Genomic DNA, 23,429 nt, shown 5'->3' on the forward strand with positions numbered 1-23,429 from the left:
CAGAGAATCGTTCAAACATTCTTGATTTCTTTCGCATCCTACGCAAAATTGCTTAAATTTGCAGTTGTGCATTTTTTCGACCCTGTAGGTCGTCTACAGCCAGAAAAGGACAGATTTTCTATTTTATCAACATCGCTACATAACTATGTTTTTTCTCTCAATTATATATCTATACACAAAAAAGATTTTCAAAGAATAATTCGACATCGTCACTGAAAGGATTTAAGCTTTTATAGAAACAAACTTTCTCAAATAAAAAACGATTATTAAATTTATATAATAGTAACTCAATGATTTTTTTGATATTGAAAATAGACTGGTATGTATCTTGAGTAGTTCATTTGATTCATCACAATTCATTTGCGCTTCAGCGAAAATATCCCAAAATAATATACTACATTTTCTACCGATCGTTGTTTCTATAAAAACTGACCCGTTTACTAATGGCGTGCAGTTTTTTTCTGGTTTTTATCGAAAAAAGTCATGTTGATACAAAGTAATCTGTCGACCATGGAGTGTCTGTACAGGAGAGGGGACGACGGGGTTGAAAAAGGAAAGGGAAAACATCTGCGCGTTTTGATATAAAAAACACTAAAAATTCGGAAAGGGTTGAAATTGCACCCCGTCAATCCCATTCTTAGACCATAACGAGACATGTCCCTTAGATAGTTTAATTCAAGGCCTATTTTACTCCATAATATGACCTCCTATGAGTATGTAACTTCAAAACGATATGTACAATGAAAAGACTATAACACAATCTAGATTTAGATTAGTAAAAAATACAATAATTCTTTTGCCTCTATGTGACTTCGCGTCGAAACTTGTTGCTAAAAGGACGTGTCTATGCGTTACATGGCCCAAGGTTCCCATAATAAACAACATACATTGACATCGAATTTGAATAAATTTCCTTTTATTTTTTAAGTAGTCAGTATTTTGAAATACAGAGAAAAAAAGACAAGAGCAATTTTACAATAAAAATAATATACATATATAAAAAAGATTTGTGTATAATGTTGTATGTTGCGTGTTTATTTTATTGTTTTTTTTTCTTTAATTAATTTATAATAAGTTTTTGGTAGATTTCTACGACTCGACCACAGATTCACAGATATAAATATTTATAACAAATAACATTCAGTTTTAAAAGTTTTTTTACAGAAGATGGGAGGGGGGTATATATGAAAGAGAACCAACATTACTCAAGCATATACAGGGTGTTTTTTATGCAAAATACTTAAGTACAATTTCTATAAAGGTTAGGTAGGTCAAAAACCATTCATTTTCTTCCTCCTAGAAATCATACCCAAAAATATTTTAAATTGACATTCTGTATATAGAGATAAAATAACCATATCTCTAGAGTAGTGTCGATTCCCAGGTGTATTTTTTCATGAAATTCATTAAGTTTTCTTCTTCAGACTAGCGACAACACATTGACAAATCCTCGCTACTCTTCGTATCTTCTGGAGATTACTAAAAACTAATAAAAGAATCTTTCAGTAACGAACAAAAAACAGCGATTCTCGATCCAGATGGCCACGTCACCACACTCGCGAGAAGGAAGAAGAAATAAATGACGATCATCGACGTTTAGAAATGTGATTTATGTACGTGATACATATATCCTGTCTGTAAAGCGTTTGAACCAAAAAAAATTGGGAAAATTATGGTGCCAACGGTCTAAAAATAAGGAGGGCGTGGAAAATAATGAATACGCGTCTGCGATTGTTAAATTAAGTACTAAAATGAAATTAAATTGTCAAAATTGTGGTGGTGGGGGGCAAACGTACTAAAATATTGATATATGTAGTATCTGTAAAGAGGATTGTTATAATTACTTAAACATTAGAAAAACATAAGAAAATATAAAACTGAGAAAGGTTTACCCGATACACAGGGCGTCCCTGGCTGTGCTTGCATTAGACATTTTTGGTGAATTAAAATATCTAGACTGGAGCTTTTTGCGCATCAATGTTTCACAATAAAATCTCTGATCAGAAATATTTACAATTTGGCGGTTAATATTAAACGTTTTTGAGAAAAAAAATATTTAAAATTTTGGTCTAAAAACTGGTTGTCAAAAAAATGTTGATAATTATTGGAAAAAACTGAAAAATCGTCCGATTTTAAGAAAAAAATGTATACACGGTATTTTGAGGTCGGTTAATTAGGAATCTGACCTTTTTTAGCGGTCTCACCGTTTTTCAGAAAAATCCAAAAATGTAACAAAATATATTTTTTCAAAATTCCTTATATTTGTAAGGTTTTCTCGTACATATTTTGTTAGGCATTCAATAAAATTTCAAAAAAAAATCAAATAAAAGTTCAAAGGTTTTTGCTATTTCTGTTACTTTTTTTAACCAATTCTATGCGTACTAGAGGAAAATTTGCAAAACCAATTTGTAAACAATTTGAACAAGTTAGCTCAGGTGTTAGTGACATTTAAAGTTATGTTGCCATATCTAAAATGAGTGATTTTTTTACTGATAACTACCCTTTTATATCATAGAATATACCTAGTCCAGCCGCTAACGGGTTCACGAATGAGTTTGTGATTGCTTCGGTTTAGTCTCTTTTCCGCGATTCAGGTTTGATTTTCATTCATTGATTTTATTGCGCATCTGATAGTGCGTATTAAAAAAACAGAAATAAACAAAAGAGTGAAACTAAGCAATCAAGCTTGGTTTCACTAAGATGATTGCTAGAACCTATAGTTAGATATTAACCGAATCCCCCCCCACCAATTATTTTATTAAAAATCCATAATCAACCGAAAAGTACAAGACATGACAACGTTGCAAATTTTTAGATTTACATAATTCAGTTTGCCTTTCTCATTGCATAGGAGAGAGAAAGACGCATACATACATGAAACGTCAAACTTCCATCTTGTCTCAATTTTCTTTGTTTATTTTGTTAAAAAAAGTGTTTTCAGTAAAACTTTGGATATTTTTCTATCTCCAACCAAGTATGGCTTTTAGATAAACTATAATAAAATGTAGTGATGAGAAAAACCGATTAATTTCAATAATCGAGTACTCGAGTTTCAAGTGATTTCGATAATCGCGATCGTTCGAGCGAAATTTCGCTCGAATTTAAAAATACGGTTTTTAGCCCGTCGCTTATTGTAACTCGTATATATATAATGGCAAGTGGCAAGTAGATTTAGTTCAGTTTAAAGCATTATCGATGTAGGTCGTAAAATCTTGCCTCTCAGATACTCAACGGATAACGTCGTATAAATTAGAATTTTTGCTCGAGTTATCTCATTACTAATAAAATTAAAGGGTCCGGTAGACTTTAGGTACGTCAAAATTTTAAAATTTTCTATACAGAATCGAGAAGAGGAACACTTATAATGACATTTTCTAACGAAAAAAGTGCGGATCGTCCATAAATAACACCAAAAACAAAAACCCCCTTAATATCGCTACGACTATTTTTCAAAATTAATAGGAAAGTATAAATAAAACAAAATTCCGATTTTGAATATTTCATTGTTACCGCCAGCGATATACGCAGACGCGAGCAAAAGACAAATAAACCTAAATCTGCGTCATCCTTGTCACTCTTATTAAACTTAATAAAGAAAGCTATATCACTTCCGTTCGGTCAGTCGTCGTGGCAACATCGAATACTGTCTGATGACTGGTTGTTCGGAGGTCGATTTTTGTTTCTTGTTTTCTGTTAATATTCTTGTAATCGTTTTGTAAAAGCTTAATATTTTTTGGTGCAAAAGTTTTAAAGTGGATTCGTGTCCCATTCAGATACATATTTTTGTGAAACATTTTTAAAGTTCGCCTACTATAAGTGCCATGAAAAATTTTATACAAGTTCGCCTACTTTGAAGTGCCATGAGAAAATGTATTTAAAGGACAACCCTTTTTTCACGTTGTCACGGGGGTAACCAGGCCCTATGCAGCCGGATGCTACCAGCGTGGGAGAAGCTTTCGAAATGATCATATAAGGACCTTTTTTTGTGTTTTAATTATTGTAAAATAATAGATGGCCCCAGTATGGTGTACAGCCAGACAACATTGAGGTCATCATGAAATTGAGCTGGCAATTGCCCAGTAGCAAAGAAAACCGAGACGAGAGAGAGAGAGGGAGAGAGAGAACGCTGTAGTCTAACCTCCAAAAATAAATAATTTTATTGCAGAAATCTCAAACATTTAGCCGAGTATCCGTACGATCCGTACTTAAAACGTTTAAACATTAATTGTAGAATATATTAATATCAAATTTACATCAATAACTTCAAGATTGACGACGTACCTAATATCCACCATCACCAAATTAAATTATTACTTTATACTTCTATTAAGAAAAATGCAGTGTTTAAATAAATTTTGTTTTTTTCTGAAACACCTTAAGAGACCGTCAAAAAAGTCCAGATTAGTAATATACGACCCTCAAAATAGGGTGTATACAAATTTTTGTGAAAATCAGACAATTTCCAGTTATGTTTATAACCTAAATGCCTCACTGTATCTTGAAATATCTTTAAAAAAATGAAAATATTTTAAATCAAAGGCTCACTGTGAAACATGAAGTGTAAAAAGGCTCCGATCTGGATATTTTAGTTCTCTAGAAAGTTCAAATTCAAGCTCAGCCGATAACAGTCTGTATATATATGTACTTCATAACTTGTGTGCATTTTCATCATGAGAATCATGAAAACTTCTTTTTTAGACCAATCAGTCTATAATAAATAATATAAGTCTAATAAAAATAAAAAAGTCAAATAAACTAAGATTTTTTTCGTTAACAAAAAATAACGTTTTTTTAACAGTATTGATAGTAAAAATAATACATATAAATATAGCGTAAAATTTCTTCAATCTCTTTCCTTTCTTGAGACACCCTGTATCACATGTAAAAATATTGCACTAAGCTAAGAATGATCCAACAATAAATAAATTTTAAAAAATAATCTACATATGTCATATAACTTTCGTAAAAAATATCCATTCTATATAAATTTGTAAAAGTAACAAAATTAAAAAGAACCAATCATCATAGAAGGGTCTGAAGTTTTATTATCCCGATAAAATTTATTTTTTATCCGAGCAGTCAATGAAAAAAATAATTTTGGCACTGGACTTGTTGAATTTTAAAGTTTTTCGTCAAACTCAATTTTAAAACAAATATCCCCTGAAAAATAACGAAAATATGTTTCCCCTTTTCTTGTCTTCGTCAAATATGTTTTATGCTCTCAAGGATAGTATTCTCCGCCATGATTGTTTTGCTTCTGTATTCGTCATCGATAGCGCAGGTAGTTCGAATAAAGGGAAAGCAGAGAATCAACACCTCTCTATCGACTTTGTACGTTAAAACTATTTGTTTTTGTTTTGCGTTGTATTTAGTTGGTCCTACCGATTTTTATTTGTAATTTTTGTCTTGTGTGTCTCTTTTTCAAAGAAATTGAAATCAAGAATAATAAACTTGTTAAAGAAATGAGAAATATCATTATTAAATTAATAAGTTCAGGGCTGTCACTGCCACGCTGAAAATTGACACGAAAATGCTGTTATGTCAAAAAATTCAAACTGACATAAAGACAATATTATTCTTTTTCCTACTGCGCTATAGTTTTCGTTCTATTACAGGATGTCCCATTTTCGCGTTTTACGGTGTTTATCGTTTATGAGTAGAGATATAGTTTTTCTGAAGTCAGTTGGAATAGATAGACTCTTAATTTCGGCACTGTCTTTGTCGGCGTCGACTGGACAAAGGTCTCACTGCTTTCAATTGACTTGGGAAATGCTATAAAAAGATACGGTTTTCACATCACTGTACACCATTTATGAAACTAAAGATGCTACACGCATATTTGTCCTAACCCCCTTGGCTTCTGAAATACAGAGCGAATTTGACCTATTTTTTATCTGGGTTATATTATAACTTAACTAAAAGTTGAAAGCTGAGTCCCATAGAGAGTAAAAAACTAGGTACTCCACTGGATTCTACGTGAAAAACTCTACACAACTCAGTTTTCATCATTTCCATAAGTTATAGGATAACTGAGATACAAAGGGAGTCGGAAACTGCAAAATTTTAAAATTCACCCTTTATTTCAGAAAGTAAGCTAGAACAAATCTGCATGTATCATCTTTAGTTTCAGAAAAATGTAGCAGTGATGTGAAAACTGCATCTTTGTGTCTTTACTCATAGACGAGAAACCCCATAGAACACACGAAAATAGGGCACCATGTAGAGTATTTGTGAAAATATTTTGAGTCTATTATTCTTGACAGAAAAAAGAAATATATTTATGTTTTATTTACGCGAAAAGACAAAAATAAGTGAATAGTAAGTCTAAATAATGCCATAATATGTTAAATATAAAAACTGTCAGTGATAAGCCACAATCGAGAATTAACCGACGAATAAACACAAGAACGCAGAAGTGTGGACTAGGAATGACGGAAGGGCGGCGGTAGCAAAGTAGTTGAAACGGTCCCCCGGGTGACCTGTCCTATTTTTATTGATGACGATGGGGACGAGGAAAGAGTTGAGAGGGTTAGCTAGGGGAAGGGGAGGTGTAGCGCGAAGGGCGGTTATAATAGTTCGTATTGGCGCAGGTGCATGCGCTGAATGATGTCGCGACAGTCGTTAAACACTCGTTTGATGTTTTCCGTGTCCACGGCGCAGGTGAAGTGCGGATAGCAGTAGTGCTTACCCTCGCCGGATGCGGTACTGATGCGCTGGAACAAAAATATACAAAAAATAGTTCAAACGAACATCACTAACAATGATACTAATGATAAGAAAGAACGTTTAAATCGTATAATTTAAACCTTGTGGGTAGGAATCAATTCTTTGTTTTTGAATTACTTCAATTATGTACCGGGTGGCCAACTAAGAATGGACGTCGGTTGTATCTCAGAAACTACTTATCATATAACTTTGGGAACAATTGTAATAGGTAAATCGACCAAGAGAAATCGCTGGAAATTATTTTCAAGTTCGAAAAATGTCCGCTAGGGGGCGTATATATTACTATTGCAATCATCGAGAAATTTGTAATTTTTTTGATATAGAGTATTTTGCTCTATCTCATCAAGTGGTGGGGGAAAATAAGTATAACTCTGGTTTGGGTTAGCCGATTTTAACAAACTAGGGCTCGTTTAAAAGAGCTTTTCTTCCTTAATGATCTCTAGTATTAATTTTGTTTCAATATATTTTTTCATGGTAGCTAGAGGGCGCTGTTTGACATCATAACAGATATTGCACTGTTGTATAAAACATTTAAATAGCAGGCTATGTTTCTGTTTGCACAGTTAAATAGAACAGAATTTCCAAAATATCAGTGCAAACCACAACTTTCTATCTTCTCTCTAACGGGAGATATAAAGAAAATAAATCAGATTAAACTGTCGCGTCGCCTAGAATTATAATGTTACGGATTCCGTCCACTAATTTAAACTCACGATAAAATACTTATTTTATTTATCTCACTCTCTCATTTTATTTGTCTCACAACTTATACTATTTACAACACAATTTATGCAACTACTATTACTCTAACGGTACTGACACCTTCGCCAATTAATTCACAATTTAAAACGCAGTATTATCAAACTTCAGACTGTCCCAACTGCCGGTTACGCTGGCTTATATACTCTATTGATTGCTTCTCGAAACTTCTACAGTTCTCGGAGAGCGTTCTACTTCATACTGGACAATTCCATTGTCTGATTCGCTTACTTGTCGACTTGATTAAGAGATGGCGCCTAAAAATGTCTTTTACTTTCTGGCGGATGCGCCATTTTTCTTGACACGTTGCGGTTGTGTAGGCAACCAGTAATACATTTTAGCGCTACATGCACCTTGACCTTGACAATAAAATCCAAAAATTATAGTAGTAGGCTAGGAAACAAAAAGAGGTAAATTGGTTACGTCAAGATATCAAAACATATATTTTAATTTCATTTTAATGCCATTTAATTGTTATTTATCTATGTTCGTTCTTGATTCGACCTCATAAATAAAAACCCAGGCATAATGAATCTGGTAAACTACTGGCCATGGAAATATGACACTCCAGCGTCTCTGTCTACTAAAGTAAGTGATATCCAAAAAGCCCCACACATTCATAGCAAAATAAGCAGCACAACTGCACCATCATGCTGATAAAATAGCAATAAATGCAATTTCATCATGATGGATACCCTAACAAAATTGGCAATTCATCTCTTAGAAATTGTGGATAGTTCATTTCATTCAGATGATTAAAAAAGTTCAATAATTCGCTATCCTAGAATTCCTGCCCAAACATTTACCGATTACAACGGTCTTGGTGCTGAACATCAAGAGTAGATTTGGACCAGTAGTGCATAATGAAGATACCTTCGATGCTATATGAAAAGTGACCCAAACAACATAACCTTAATAATATAATAATAAATAACACAAACAACCAGGTAAAACACGAAAACAAGTGAAATCAGGGATAAACTTGGATTAATAACTAAATGACGTTACATGAAATAAATCCCTAGTTATCGGCCATACGAAATTCAGTCGTTTTCTGTAAAAAGCAATATGGCGGCCCAAAATTACTAAAAATTTTAATAAAATTATTGATTGTCCGACTTGTCCGACTTTCGGACAAACAAAAATTTTAATCTGAGAACTAACTATATACGTATAATAGTACCAAACCAAACCAAGAAATTCATAAAAATATATGGATAGACGATAATATTACATAAACATGTTTAAAAATTTATGACGTCATTTTTTTTTAAGAAAACGTCCGAAATTCGGATGCATAAAAACTAAACTTAAACATTTTGATATTTTGACGTAACCAATTTACCTCTTTTGGTTTCCTAGCCTACTACTATAATTTTTAGACCATATAATCCTAAGCGGCAGCCTAAAGGTGCGTATTCATTATCCGAACGAACGAACGAACGAAAGTGCGGTATATTTAGACGGGGACCGAACGCATGCGGCCGTTCGTTCGCTTGACCATCCGTTTCGAGTCGGTACATCAAAGGCGTTCGCCAACAAATGCCTCCGGTCTTCTCGTGCGGTCCTATCGTGCGGTCCCCGTCCATACCACTAGCGAACATTCGTTCGTTCGTTCGTTCGTGCGGATAATGTATACGCACCTTAACATGATTTGTTCTCTTAATATACTCTGTTTTTTTTTCTCATGTAAGATTTCGACAGACGATGACAGAAAAAAAGCAGATGACGTCCCATACCAATCTATTTATTTTACTAAAAAAAGTTTCTAATAATTTTTAAGTTAACTATGGATGGGTTTAAATATAAATTCGTCATGCGTCGTCACTTGTTGTTTCTAACCAGTTTTATTGGTTTATTTCAAAAATGACAGATCGTATTTCAATTTTATTGGTTTGACGGAACGATGAACGACAAACGGACGCCGATGCGTATGAACTCGCGTTTAGATTTTTGACGTTTGTCAAAGTCTTGCCAAATTATAGGTTATAATTTTGTGACAACTTTTGTCAAATACCCTGCGTTTTGGAAGATTATGCATTTTGATTCGTGTTATTACGTGTGTTTTGTGTCTTTTGAAGTTAAGTGGATGAAAAATCGAGTGAAAATTAACTGTAGAACCCGGAGCACAGTTTATGGTTAATACTCGCTGCCCAGGCAGAAAGTCTTATACTGTGGTCTTATACAGAGATACACCAATAAAGTTACTATCAATAAAGTTCGTATACAATCTCGTCGTAGATAAGTGCATCTCGAATATGGTAGAAGGACCATACTAAACACATACTAGAAACTGGAGTAGCTGTAAACTATCGACATCACACGATAGGTAAATAATGGATTTTAGTACTGCAGAAAAATAATGTCAAAAGGTACTGGTTTAAAAAAAATTAAGATTAAAGTTAATTAATCTACCTGTGAGGTATAAAATTTGGTAAGTGTTATTATTAATAAAATAGTTTGTTTTATTTATGTTGTTTTATTTATTCCTGCTGCGGAATATTACAAATTTGTATTTGTACATAAGTTATATTGATAAATATAATCATAAATGCCGGAAGTTTCATAAAGCTTGAAAGTAAGAAATAGTTCTTTTTTTATATTTTTTGGTATGTGGTGTCTTGTTTTTGTTTGTTTTGTATTAACACATACCGTTTTTTATTAAATAAAATAACTCGATTACATTTTTTCAGTTTTATACAGTTTTTCTCACAATATTTTGAAGTTACTTGTCAGTCAAATTTTAAATACATATATTAATTTCCTGGTATGCGTTCCAGTTGTACCAACTTATTTCTTTGTAAAATGAAATAAACTACTTCAAAGTAGTTTATTTCATAAAATTTGCATAAAAAAATTAAATAGCACACTATGTTTCTTTTTGCACAGTTGAATAGAGCACAAAATTTTCAAAATATCAGAGCAAACCGCAACTTTCTATTTTCTCTCTAACCGGAGATATAGTCTGTCCAACGAGAAGATCCTTGACAGTGATAGATGTGTCTGTCATTCTAATTTCAAAATTAAAATGACAGACACATCTATCACTGTCAAGGATCTTCTCGTTGGACAGACTATATCTCCGGTTAGAGAGAAAATAGAAAGTTGCGGTTTGCTCTGATATTTTGAAAATTTTGTGCTCTATTCAACTGTGCAAAAAGAAACATAGTGTGCTATTTAATTTTTTTATGCAAAAGCGCAATATCAGTTGTGATGTCAAACCAGCGCCCTCTTGCTAACACGAAAAAATCTATGGAAACAAAATTTATCATTAGGAGATCATTAAGAAAGAAAAGGTCTTAAACAGCCCTAGTTTGTTAAAATCGGCTAACCCACTATTATACTATATATAAACTATAACTATTATACTTATTTATAACCCAAAGTTATACTTGTTTTAATAAAAGCATGTTTAACCTACCCCCACCACTTTATTTTATGAGATAGCAAAATACTCTCAAAAAAATTAGAAATATTTAAAATACCTCTTCACCTGCATATTTTTTTAGAAAAAACCTAGTTTCTGATTTCTAGCGGACGTTTTTCGAATATCCGACGATACAATATTAATTTTATTGGTTGAATTTAAAGGCCTTGATTGGTTAGAAAATTCTGTTAGTGTTTAAATTTATTGCATTCTCATGTCTCCGTTTACCGGATACATTGGTATATTCGATACCAATTAAACTTTTAGTTACGTAATCGCGAGACGTGATTTTTAAATTCACTGTTGCTAATCATGAACATATCCGGTGCCGACTGACTGAAATTTAAATTTCCTGCTTGGGGAATCAGGTGGTAGCTCTGCTGTAAAAAATGTCCAAGTTGCCACATTTATCTATTTATTTCCTGACATTGTCATTCGTTTTGACATTTTAGTTTTGTATTACGAGTTTGTGGTTTAAATAAATCGTGTTGTGATACTTTAAGCTTAAAAATGTTTACTAGCAGACCTTGCAGTCGAACACTATTCTTTTTAGAACTTCTTTTAGTGCGAAGAGTACAAGTTAGCTTAATAGCCGTAAAAAACTCATCGCAACTTAATGAGAATATTTTGAACGGAAAAGCGGTAGTAATAGCCCTTAAGTGCTGTTAAGAAGGTGAGGTTTGGTTTGGTTTGTAAATAAAAACTGTTTATATATTTATAATTATTATATTTTTGTTTCCTAAAATATTTTGATGAAAAGAAAATATATAAAAGTGGGCTGTGCCGGTGAAGCCTAATCACGTGACTAAAAGTTTATTTGATATGAACTATAATAATGTTTACTCACCAAAAATTCGTCCCTTATGAAATACTTGGCCCTGAACACTTCCGGCGGCTCATTATTCTCATTGGGCACCTCCTGCGGCGTCTGATAACGCGCAAACTCTGCAAAATACTCCTCTAGCTTGCTCTTGCCTGCCAGAATTTTCTCAGCCAGCAAATCCTGCTTGTTGAGGAAGAGGATGACCGAGATGGTGCGCAGCCACCGGTTGTTCCAGATCGATTTGAACAGCTCCAGCGACTCTTTGAGCCGGTTCTGCGTGGGGTCCTCGCGTAGAACCATGTTGTACGACGAACATGCCGTTACGAAGATAATGGCCGTCACATCGTTGAAGCACTGAATCCATTTGCGGCGCTCGTCGCGCTGTCCACCCACGTCGAACATACTAAACGAAAGTATCTCAAATGTTAGAGATGAGCAAAAAATCGCAAACTGCGATTCAATCGCAGCGATTTTAAAATCGCAATCGCAACCTGCGATTGGCTCTCATAGGAAACCGCGCATGCGATTTCTTCTATTTGCGAGTTTCAATTTAGGCAACCAGTATTACTATAGCTTAATATTGCAATTTTGCTGTAATTATGATTTTGTAAACTGGGACCGTGATTTCTATCTGCGAGTTTGAATTTTTAGGAGTAGCGATTTGCGATATTGGTGCGAATGTAATTTTGTGGTCATTGAAACAAGCGTCTGCGGACAGGAATGGAGCAACCATGAGTGGGGGAGTATTTGACATTTGCACTTAGCGGCAAATTTAATGTACAATCAATCCCATCCCGCGACGTTTAACCAACTAACCAATGAATTAACACCCTCCAAATAACCACTCTAACCAACCCGCCAAACAACTAAACCAGTCCAACCAAAAAGGGTGAAACCAATGCAATCAAATAAAAAAATATATAAAAGTTTTGGTCCAGCGTGAGATTTGAACCACGGACCATTCGCACACGAAGCAATGGCCTCAGTCACGGAGCCACAGGTGCTCTTGCGAAACTGCCTATAGCCAGGCGTTATTTTCCGCCGTGATGTCTACATCTGCAATGTCGCGGGATGGGATTGTACATCTTGAAAGATAGAAATTTTGAAAACAAGTCATCGCAACCAAAACGAAACTCAAGTCAGTTCAGTAACCCATAACCTCACAGATTTCCCGCCTACGTAACGAAATGTCAGAATAACCCCTACTCATGGTTGTGAGTAGTGAGTTTTCTATTGAAGCATTTTGTAAACTGCAATTGAATTTTTTTAGAGAAGGTATTATTTTTTAGAGTCACGATCATAATATACCGGGTGTTTTTCAAGAGTGGTTCACCCCTATAATATTTTTATTTTTTCTGATAAAAAAACGAGATTTGGTATGTTAGTATATGACATAAATTAGGATTGATTGACGTATTCAATTGTTTTTGGCCACTTCCTGTTTAACCGGATATGACTACAACTTTTGATTTTTAAAGGGCATCCTCGGTTTTTTTTACTTTATTCGATAGAAAATGACACTCTGAATAGAATGGCATATCAAATGACAACTTTTGACATTTTCGCTTAAAAAATCGTATTTTAAATGTCAATCTAGAATGTCATGGCTGTGTTAAAAACACTAATTTTTAATCAAGGTGCCTTGGAAAAATAGATTGGATCGTCTATTGTTTTTCGCGTCTTGTCCTAGCCAGTTAAAAGTAGAGATGAGTAGATCCGGTGTTTTAAGAGTCGGATCCGGATTTACATCAAGATTCAGGTTCCAGTTCCGCCAGATCTTTATCATTCTAACCTAATTTATCCAAATTTTGTTTTGCAAAAACAATCCGCATTTAAATGTTTTGTAGTTCGTCAGGGAAATCTGATGTTTGCGTTTTGGTAAATCCTTATTATATGATATTAGCTGTTCTATTTATTTAGTAGAGGTACCCTAAGATTCAAATTTATGACTAGCATTGGCCAATAATCATCATGAGGCGTCATGAGGCAAAACATTACAAACATTACATACTATAAATAATATAAGATAGTTGAGACTGCCGATGCCGTAGGGATCGCTTCATGCTCGAAGCAGAATGATCAGCATTTAACAGATAATACTTTTAAGAAATAAAATGGTATTTTTTACAAAAAATAAAATAAAACTAAATTTGATTGATTTGACAAACTGTACTATAATTTCTTGAATTTACCAATAAAGTAACAACACTACACAACACAAATTTTAAATAATACAAAATAATTTCGAATATGGTTACGATCCACGGAAGTAAACTTAAAGAACAGTAAATATAGCTCAGCAGCAGTTACAATAATTACCTTTTTATTCCAATACTCTCCAATACTGATTTATTTCGTTGCATCGTTATGTTCTCGTTACCTGCCGACAACGCGACGTAGCTGGTTAGCTGTCAGCAATGCAGTTCCACGGATAGGGGTGGATATTAAGTAGGATTTGCATCCATCAGTACCGGTACCAGCGAGAGGTCCGTGGATGCATATCCATCCGGACCTGCTCATCTCTAGTTAAAAGATGCCCAAATCCCATTTTTAATCATATTTCAATTTTTTCAAATGAAAGGTGGGTGGCACATTGGCATATTTAGAAAAAGCATTTTTTTTACGAATATTTAGGTTTGGTAAATATTAAAATCGCAATCGCAGGTCTCAGTCGCTGCGATTTCAAAATCGCAATAGCAGTTTCAATTGCGATTGGAGAATCGCAGTTTTGCTCATCTCTAGTTCAAATAAACAACGTATTTTGGACTTTTAAGTCAAACCCAGGCTATTTATTTAAAAGGGCGTTACAAGGGTGTAGTTGGTTAGTATATTAACACAAAAATGGCGGTACTTACTGGAAATTAACCTTATCGACTTGGAACTGCGTTTCAAATATGCCGCTGGTCAGCACTCTGCAACGAAGGATGTCCTGCTCAGTGGGCGTGTAGTCGGATCGCTTGATGACGTCGACCTGGTCGAGGAAGTACTTGGCGCAGTCGATGAGCTGGTACTCGTTGCTGCGCTCGTACGTACCCTAAATCACGTAAATACCTTGAATTAATAACGGTAAATTCGTGTAAACAAAAAATATCCTAGACAAAACAATCTTTACACACAATAATTGTTAAAACAATTAATGGTTTATTCAATTCTTTTTGAATTTTTTTTTCGCTCTGTTTGAAACTTTTAACAAGGTTTTGGATGTATTATATACATGTATTATATATATATATATATATATATATATATATATATATATATACATGACATTACAGGGTATCCCAGAAATAAGTGCAAATATTTTAAGGGGTGGTAGATCTCGATAAAAGAAACATATTTTCTCTTTATCGTTTTTCAAATAAGTCCAAAATAACGGAGTTATTTTGCTTTGAAAATTTTTCAAAACCACTGGATCTTTTCTGGATTTTCTTTCTTGTAAATTTAATCTAATACCTATGTTGCCATATTATCAAGAAATTATGTTTTTAACTAAAAACTAAAAAAAATTCCAAAAAATTTCGAATTTTCAAAATTTTTTTTTCGCGAAAAAAACCTCATAGGCATGTCTCTGGGGTTGAACTATACCACCAGTTAAAACATTTGCACTTATTTCTGGGACCCCCTGTATATAGACCTATGGTATAGACCCATGCAATGAAAACTTTTAAAGTAATATTCATCTATTATGAGAAACACATATTAACATTTCTTTTAAAAAATGAAAAATTTTCTGTAAAATTAAAGTAATTACTTTTTAGCTCGATTTGTTTAAAAAGTAATGTCTATATTGAAAAAAAAAGTTAATTATTTTTGAAGGACTTACTATAGTATTCCTTTTTATACCAGAAAAATCATAATTACTATCATAATTACTTTTAAAAGTATCTTTATAAAAATTCAATTTACCAAAATGAGTTAGTATAACCTAAAATAGTATTTCTGGCAGCTTGCAATAATTATTTCAAGATACTATATTCTTCCATGTAAAAGTTGTATTCAAAATACACTAAATGGATAGAGCAACACAATATCGCCGTTTTTCAACTTATTCTACTCTTTGTGACTTCTAAGTCTTTGTTGCAGAGATCAATATAGTAGTTAGCATTACTAGACACTGTTTAAAACTAAAAAATCTAGTATGTAAATCCATTTAATAATCCAATCTAACCTACCATGACTCTTTTTACACCACATACCTAAGTAATACTGATTGAAGAACTCACCTGAACACCTCGGTCCTTCCACAGGGCCTCTGTGTGCTCATAAAACTCAGGAGGGTAGTCAAAGTCCGGCCCAGTGGCCACATCTTGGATCCAATCCACCCTGACTTGGTTCTCTGGCTTCTCCAGCTGAACTGGGGGACTCAACGTCGACATGGCCCCCGTTATCGTCTAAAACGACCAGATATATTAGTTCAAATGGTAAGTAATTAGAGGTGATCTTACAATAATGGCATCTCGAATATTCTTCTTAATGTCTTCTATTTTCTGCTTTTTCTCGCGCTCGCTGAAACCGTTTACGTGAAGGATGCGCATCTGTTTCACGATAGTCGATTTTCCAGATTCGCCCGCTCCTAACAATAATAACCGATGTGTTGCTCTGTACACCTAAAATTTTACAAATATGAAGTTAAGAACAATACCTCAAAGACATTCAATATAATGGGATACAGAAATGGCACAACAGAACATCAGGGTTGGATAGGTAGAAAATTTGATATATTCTACCGTATTTTCTACATGTAGAAAATTAGTTTTGTATATCTTAAGTTTTTTGAGTTTATATTTATTTCAAATATTTTAATCACGATTAGTACAAGAAATAAACTAATAACGATATCTCCAATTGTTATTTATTATTTAACAAATGGATAGTATATAGTATTTAAAGAACCATTAGGGATACAATGGGGACTCTTAAGCAGGCTAGAAGACCTGGATTACGCAGACGATCTATGCATCTTTTCCCATTCACATTCGGATATGTCTCAAAAACTTCTTAGACTCCAAGAGGAAGCTAATAATGTCGGTCTTCAAATCAACGTGGCGAAAACCAAAGAAATGAGGTCAAATACTCCCAACAACCAAGATCTATACCTCTCCAACCGAGCGGACCGAGCCATCGAAAGAGTTGATGAATTTCAGTACCTGGGAAGTATGGTTCACAGCGATGGGGGCACAGAGAAAGATATAGAGGAAAGGATTTTGAAGGCACAAAGAGCTTTTGGCATGCTTACACCTGTGTGGAACTCCTCTATATATAGCAAAAAAACTAAAGTCCAGCTCTTCAATAGCAATGTCAAATCTATTTTGCTTTATGGATGCGAAACATGCAAGGTTACGCGTGGTCTCATGGATCGCCTACAGGTGTTTGTTAACAAGACTTGTTAACAACTTAGTGTCTTCGAAGAATATTGAGAATTTTCTGGCCCAATCAAATTAACAACGAAGAACTGTGGAGAAGAACATCACAACATCGAATAGATATTGAAATTAAGAAAAGAAAGTGGGGCTGGATTGGGCACATTTTGCGCAGACCCCACAGAGATATCGCTAGACAGGCACTTGAGTGGAATCCACAGGGAAGACGTGCCAGGGGAAGACCAAGGAATATCTGGAGAAGAACAGTAACCTCTGAAGCCCAAGAGGTCGGGAAAACATGGGGAGAGATCAAACAGACAGCTCAGAATAGGATCAGATGGAAACATCTCTTAGAAGCCCTATGTCCCACGAAGGGATGACGGGAACATATATTATATATATATATATATATATATATATATATATATATATATATATATATATATATATATATATATATATATATACTATGTTTTATATTCTCAGGTAAGATTTCGACAGACGATGACAGAAGAAAAGCAGATGACGTCCCATACCAATCTATTTATTTTACTAAAAAAAGTTTCTAATAATTTTAAAGTTATCTATGGATGGGTTTAAATATAAATCCGTCATGCGTCGTGTCTTGTTGTTTTTTAACCAGTTTTATTGGTTTATTTAAAAAATGACAGATCGTATTTCAATTTTATTGGTTTGACGGAACGATGAACGACAAACGGACGCCGATGCGTATGAACTCGCCTTTAGATTTTTATCATTTTTGACGCTTGTCAAAGTCTTGCCAAATTATAGGTTATAATTTTGTGTCAACTTTTGTTAAATACCCTGCGTTTTGGAAGATGATGCATTTTGATTCGTATTATTACGTGTGTTTTGTGTCTTTTGAAGTCAAGTGGAGGAAAAATCGAGTGAAAATTAACTGTAGACCCAGAGCACAGTTTATGGTTAATACTCGCTGCCCAGGCAGAAAGTCTTATACACCAATGAAGTTGCCAAGTTGCCATCGATAAAGTTTGTATACCATTTCGTCGTAGATAAGTGCATCTCGTATATGGTAGAAGGATCAAACTAAACACATACTAAAAACTGGAGTAGCTGTAAAATATCGGCATCACACGATAGGTAAATAATGGATTTTAGTACTACAGAAAAATAATGTCAAAAGGTACTGGTTTAAAAAAATTAAGATTAAAGTTAATTAATCAACCTTTAAGGTATAAAATTTGATAGGTGTTATTATTAATAAAATAGTTTGTTTTATTTACCTATGTTGTTTTATTTATTCCTGTGGAATATTACAAATTTGTATTTGTACATAAGTTATATTGATAAATATAATCATAAATGCGGGTAGTTTCATAAAGCTTGAAAGTAAATAATAGTTCTTTTTTATATTTTTTTGGTATGTAGTGTCTTGTTCTTGTTTGTTTTGTATTAACACATACCATTTTTATTAAATAAAATAACTCGATTACATTTTTTCAGTTTTATACAGTTTTTTTCACAATATTTTGAAGTAATCACTTGTGATCTTGTCAATCAAATTTTAAATATATCCTGCTATGCGTTCCAGTTGTACCAACTTATTTCTTTGTAAAATAAAATAAACTACTTTGAAATTAAAATGACAGACACATCTATCACTGTCAAGGATCTTCTCATTGGACAGACTATAGTATGTCAAAAAAAGGTCAACTATTAACTTCCATATTATTTTAAATAGATATGTACAACGGAAAAAATCCGTGAGAGAGACTGTTGTGTCATTATAATTCACGTGCATAATTATTGTCCTCCATTCGCGAACGTCAAGTTCCAGTGCTTTACGCCCTGGGCTACTTGAAAACGGTTCTGAAAGGAGCTGTGCGCAATAGCCTGGTGCCTTCATATGGCGCGGAACAGTTCTGGAACTTTATGACTCAATTGAATGGAGTGAGAGTATCGTGTTCTTGAACAGTTCAGAGCTGCACAACTGCGTGAATGGAGGACAGCAATTGTACTGTCATTTTTTGGATGTCATCTGTCAAAATCTTCCCTGACTTGTTAGACATACTATAGTCGAAGTTGTAGTTGCTATAGTATGTTTTACATTTAACAAAAAAGTTTTCAATAGTAAAATCAAAGTTTACAGAATAGTTCTGTGTAATTCTGTAAAGTTTGGCAAGACTTGAACAGAGCAACAAATAAAAAAAATAATATCTAACATAATGAAAGTCAGAAATACAAACTACAATAATTATTATTAAATGTACATAGATTATGAAACCACAGGCTTTCTATGGTAAAATTAAAAAAAGGTACTTTCTGTACGGTCTTCAGATTAAATAGAAAAAAATATTCTAATAGTCTTCAGATGGATTACTTATCTTCAGTAGGGTCACAGAATAGAGAGATAGGGCGCCCACACATATTATAGTTTTATCACCAAGTTTTAATATCAAAAAAGAAACTTCTAAAGTGAAAAAACGGCTTTAAATATACAAAATTAATTTTGTACCTGTTCTCAGATTTTATACATTTTCTACTTAATATTCTGCATATTCTACATTTTCTACGGACTTTTCTACATACACGTAGAAAATTAATTGTCTACGCGTCGTTACCCAACCCTGCAGAACATACATTTCAGAGAAATATTGTGTAAAAATCAGAAAAAATAATTTTCACGTACTTGTTTTTCTTTAGCTAACTGCCTATTGATTTGATCGCTGATCCTTTTCTGAGATCTGATGTCTTCTGTGGCTTGTCCAGCATCCCTGTCTCCAAAACAGCCCATGGCCGCCAGGGGGGACCACCTACATGGCCCACAATTAGAAAAACACAGGTGTATGCTTTTCACACCAAAAGAAACTCGTTTCTACAAACCTCTAAGTATAGACTAGGTAATTAAAAACAAAACAAACAAGAGGTTTGCAAAAAAGGTTCTTAATATACAGCCACAACTCACCAGCAATCTGCCCCCTTGTCGGCGGCCACGGGGCCACAATCTGGACCTGAAGCCACCGTGGTTAGATTTCAGTCTCAAACAATACCACAACACACTTCACAACTTGAGTTCTACTCATACATCACTTCGTGTGTTAAACCACATATTTTGTCAAAGCAGATCCACTTACTGTTTGTAAAACTACAACAAAACAATAAAATTAAATCAATTACTGTCAGAAAATTTTATACAATATAGTAAATAAAATCTTTTCTTATCGTTTTATTCGATATTTAGTAATAACAATAACTTTCCATGATATAAAAAGCAAACTATTTTTTTATCAAGAAATTATGTACTCATCCAGAGATCTGTCCACGATCTGTCCATAGATGATCTGTCGTCACTATTCTGTGTGAAAACACAATGTTGCCATTATCACGATTTAATATTTTGATATTCAAATAATAATTATTAATCAAAATAGAAAATCTATATTCACCTTGATGGTACCTACTATAAATGGAGCCAAATTAAACAGAAATTGAAAATTATATTTTATTTTATATTTTTATTAAATAATTAATGTTTATATGGATATTTTTCAAATCTCAAAAATCTTAACTGCTAAACGTTAGATATAATTTTAAAATAAAATTAATGAAAACGTATTTATATACATATATTATATATATTTTTAACTTTATTAAATAACAGAAAATAAACAATAATATCGCTAAAGAAAAAACGTTTAGGAATTGTCTTAAAATTTGGCAACACGGTTACTAGGTTGAAGGTTGAGGTTGGATTAATTTTTACTTGTTTTTGGCAAAATTCAATACTCGGTGGTCAAGAAATGTTTAGTTTAATACAAAGGTGATATAGTTTCGTCTAAACAGGATCGTCAATGCATTTTTACTTAAAAATATGGGGAAAAATGATGAAAAAGTTTACTCACAAGAGTCGATCAATTCGTAGGTAAAATTGATGAAGGGATATTCGGGGGAACACTGGAAATCACAGACACGACACTGCACCGCGTAAATAACGTTCACACGCGTTTTTAGACAGCGGCAACGAAAATAATTAGCCGAAAATGTTGATGAAAAAATGGCTTCGCGGCAACATCCTCACAGCCCACAGTCGGCAGACACGGCGGGCTATTTTTACCCCGCGACGATCGAAAATAGCCCAGACCGCCGAGACAGATGTATATTAACGACACACACAACAGAAAGGCGCATTTAAAAATAGATTTCCGTCATTTTTTCGGGTTTCGCGTATTCCCCTGACGGGATCCTTAAAAACTACAACGATACTACCTACACCCTCGGCGACTTGACTGGCGAATTACTGGGATTCTGGCGCCGCCCTGTCACGGATCTGCCCTTCGAGACGGTCCCTGGGGCGCACCTCGAGTCACAAAACCATTTTTCGTCAGTGGATTACGATTATTTCGCCGCGAACGCTGCTAATCTTAACATGTCGCCCGTGCAAAAACTCTATAACGGCGGCCTTGCTTGTCTCGTTTTTTTGTTGTAGGTGGCGCCACGGTCACCTGTCAACCGTGCGCAGCTGGCTTCATTGACCCGCCCGGATGCAAAATTTGAATTTTTAATTGACAATTTTTTTACCATCCGAACATATTTTGCTGATCGATCATTTTATCTTACTTTCTCTATAAAAATTGCTTTGAAACATTTCTACAAACTCTATCAAAACCAATTCTCCCTTAAAACATATCAAAATACACCTTTTAATATTAATTCTTAAAAATTGTTATTATAACCCATTACCATACCATTTTTAAAATAAAACACTTGATATTCTTATAGACTTTTAATAATTGATATAATATACATGAAAGACTTAATAGAATTTACACAATATTGATATAATATAAAAAAAGAAAATCCATTTCTATAGACTAGTGTCAAATGCTGTTATTATATCATTAAAAAAAGGGTAAGTATTTTCAACCATCAAAACCTCTAGATATTTCTTTCAAAAAAATTAAAAAAAAACTGTAGAGCAAAAAGAATTAAAAATAAAATTATTCCTAAAAAAATTTCGTTAAATTGATGAAACAAAAATATAACAAATAGCTAGAGATTATAGCCGAATATAAAAAAAAAATATTAATTCTAAGCTAAAAAATAGAGATGCGTCTCAAAAGTTGCTAATCTCTATAACCTATAACGTTTTTATTTTTGTCAGATAAAAAAACGAGATTTGCTGTTAGTATATGGATAGATAAATAATAATATAATATAAATACCGTATGATCGAAAAAAAACGGCGTCCAGTTGGCTGGGAAATATTGATCAATGACATTTCCCATATAAATTTACATATAAAAAATGACACAGTGATCTTCATTTCATAGCCATTTCATTACTGACGCCGTTTTTATTCGATCATACGGTACATCATCGGTACATACATAAATTAGGATTGATTGACGTATTCTATTGTTTTCGATCACTTCCTGTTTCACCGGAAATGACTACAACTTTTCTATTTTTAAATGACACCCTCGGTATTTTTTTACTTGATGACAATAAAAAATGACAAACAAATGACACTCTGAATAGAATGACATATCATATGTCAACTTTTGACATTTTTGCATCTGGTTTATTTGAAATTGTAACATGCGCTTCATAAAGACAATTTGACTCGAATACCAAGTGTGTGGTACAAAATTATTCTTAAAAAAATGCTTTTTTCCAAATACGATAATGAGCCACCCTCGTTCCATTTGAAAAAAATTGAGATATGATTAAAAATACGATTTAGCCATATTTCAAATGGCCATATTTCATTTTGGCCATATTTCATTTGGCCATATTTCAAATGGCCAGGACAAGACACTAAAAACATTCGACGATCAAATCTATTTTCCAAGCCTTCTTGATTAAAAGTTAGTGTTTTTAACACAGCCATGGCACTCTAGATTGAAATTTAAAATACGATGTTTTTTTAAGAGAATATGTCAAAAGTTTACATATCGTTGGTGAAATGTGATAAATTGCTAACTCCATTATTCCTAATTTTAGAGGAGAGAAAAAAAAAACGGTACAAAAAAATGTGTATACATGTAGCAAGTATATTCATGCGTTAATATGATAAAGAGATAACAATAATATTTGTTGGGAACCATAAAACTCAAAATTTCGTTAAAAATTTTACGTAAAAATGATTAAAGGTATTATCCTTGTTGGGTATTATTTACTTAAATAACAGGTTATCACGTTTCACTGGATTTCGGAATCACACATTTCGGTATATGATATGTCATTCTATTCAGAGTGTCATTTTCTATTGAATAAAGAAAAAAAAATACAGAGGGTGTCATTTAAAAATCAAAATTTGAAACAGGAAGTGACTGAAAAGAATTAAATACGC

At 33.5% G+C, this 23,429-nt stretch overlaps 1 protein-coding gene across 1 annotated transcript; it reads right to left on the reverse strand.

Moving 5' to 3' along the window:
* Window positions 1-155: 155 nt before the first annotated feature.
* Window positions 156-21,558, reverse strand: LOC115882572 (guanine nucleotide-binding protein G(s) subunit alpha). Its single transcript, XM_030900764.1, has 8 exons — window positions 20,980-21,558; window positions 20,043-20,222; window positions 19,767-19,890; window positions 16,181-16,342; window positions 15,959-16,126; window positions 14,591-14,769; window positions 11,760-12,138; window positions 156-6,713 (listed from the first exon to the last, which is right to left on the reverse strand). The coding sequence occupies exons 3-8, from the start codon at window positions 19,869-19,871 to the stop codon at window positions 6,567-6,569; spliced, it is 1,140 nt and encodes a 379-aa protein (XP_030756624.1). The 5' UTR covers window positions 19,872-19,890; window positions 20,043-20,222; window positions 20,980-21,558; the 3' UTR covers window positions 156-6,566.
* Between the last annotated feature and the right edge of the window lie 1,871 nt (window positions 21,559-23,429).

This window comes from Sitophilus oryzae, unplaced genomic scaffold (genome assembly GCF_002938485.1).
Source record: "Sitophilus oryzae breed Bouriz unplaced genomic scaffold, Soryzae_2.0 scaffold_1112_pilon_pilon, whole genome shotgun sequence".
NCBI classification, from domain to species: domain Eukaryota; kingdom Metazoa; phylum Arthropoda; class Insecta; order Coleoptera; family Curculionidae; genus Sitophilus; species Sitophilus oryzae.

Coding starts and splice junctions, on each gene's coding strand:
- LOC115882572 (XM_030900764.1), bottom strand. CDS start 19,871: ATGGGCTGTTTTGGAGACAGGGATGCTGGACAAGCCACAGAAGACATC. Junction 16,343..19,766: donor AGTTAGCTAAAGAAAAACAA/GTACGTGAAAAT, acceptor GTAAAATTTTAG/GTGTACAGAGCAACACATCG. Junction 16,127..16,180: donor ATATTCGAGATGCCATTATT/GTAAGATCACCT, acceptor TGGTCGTTTTAG/ACGATAACGGGGGCCATGTC.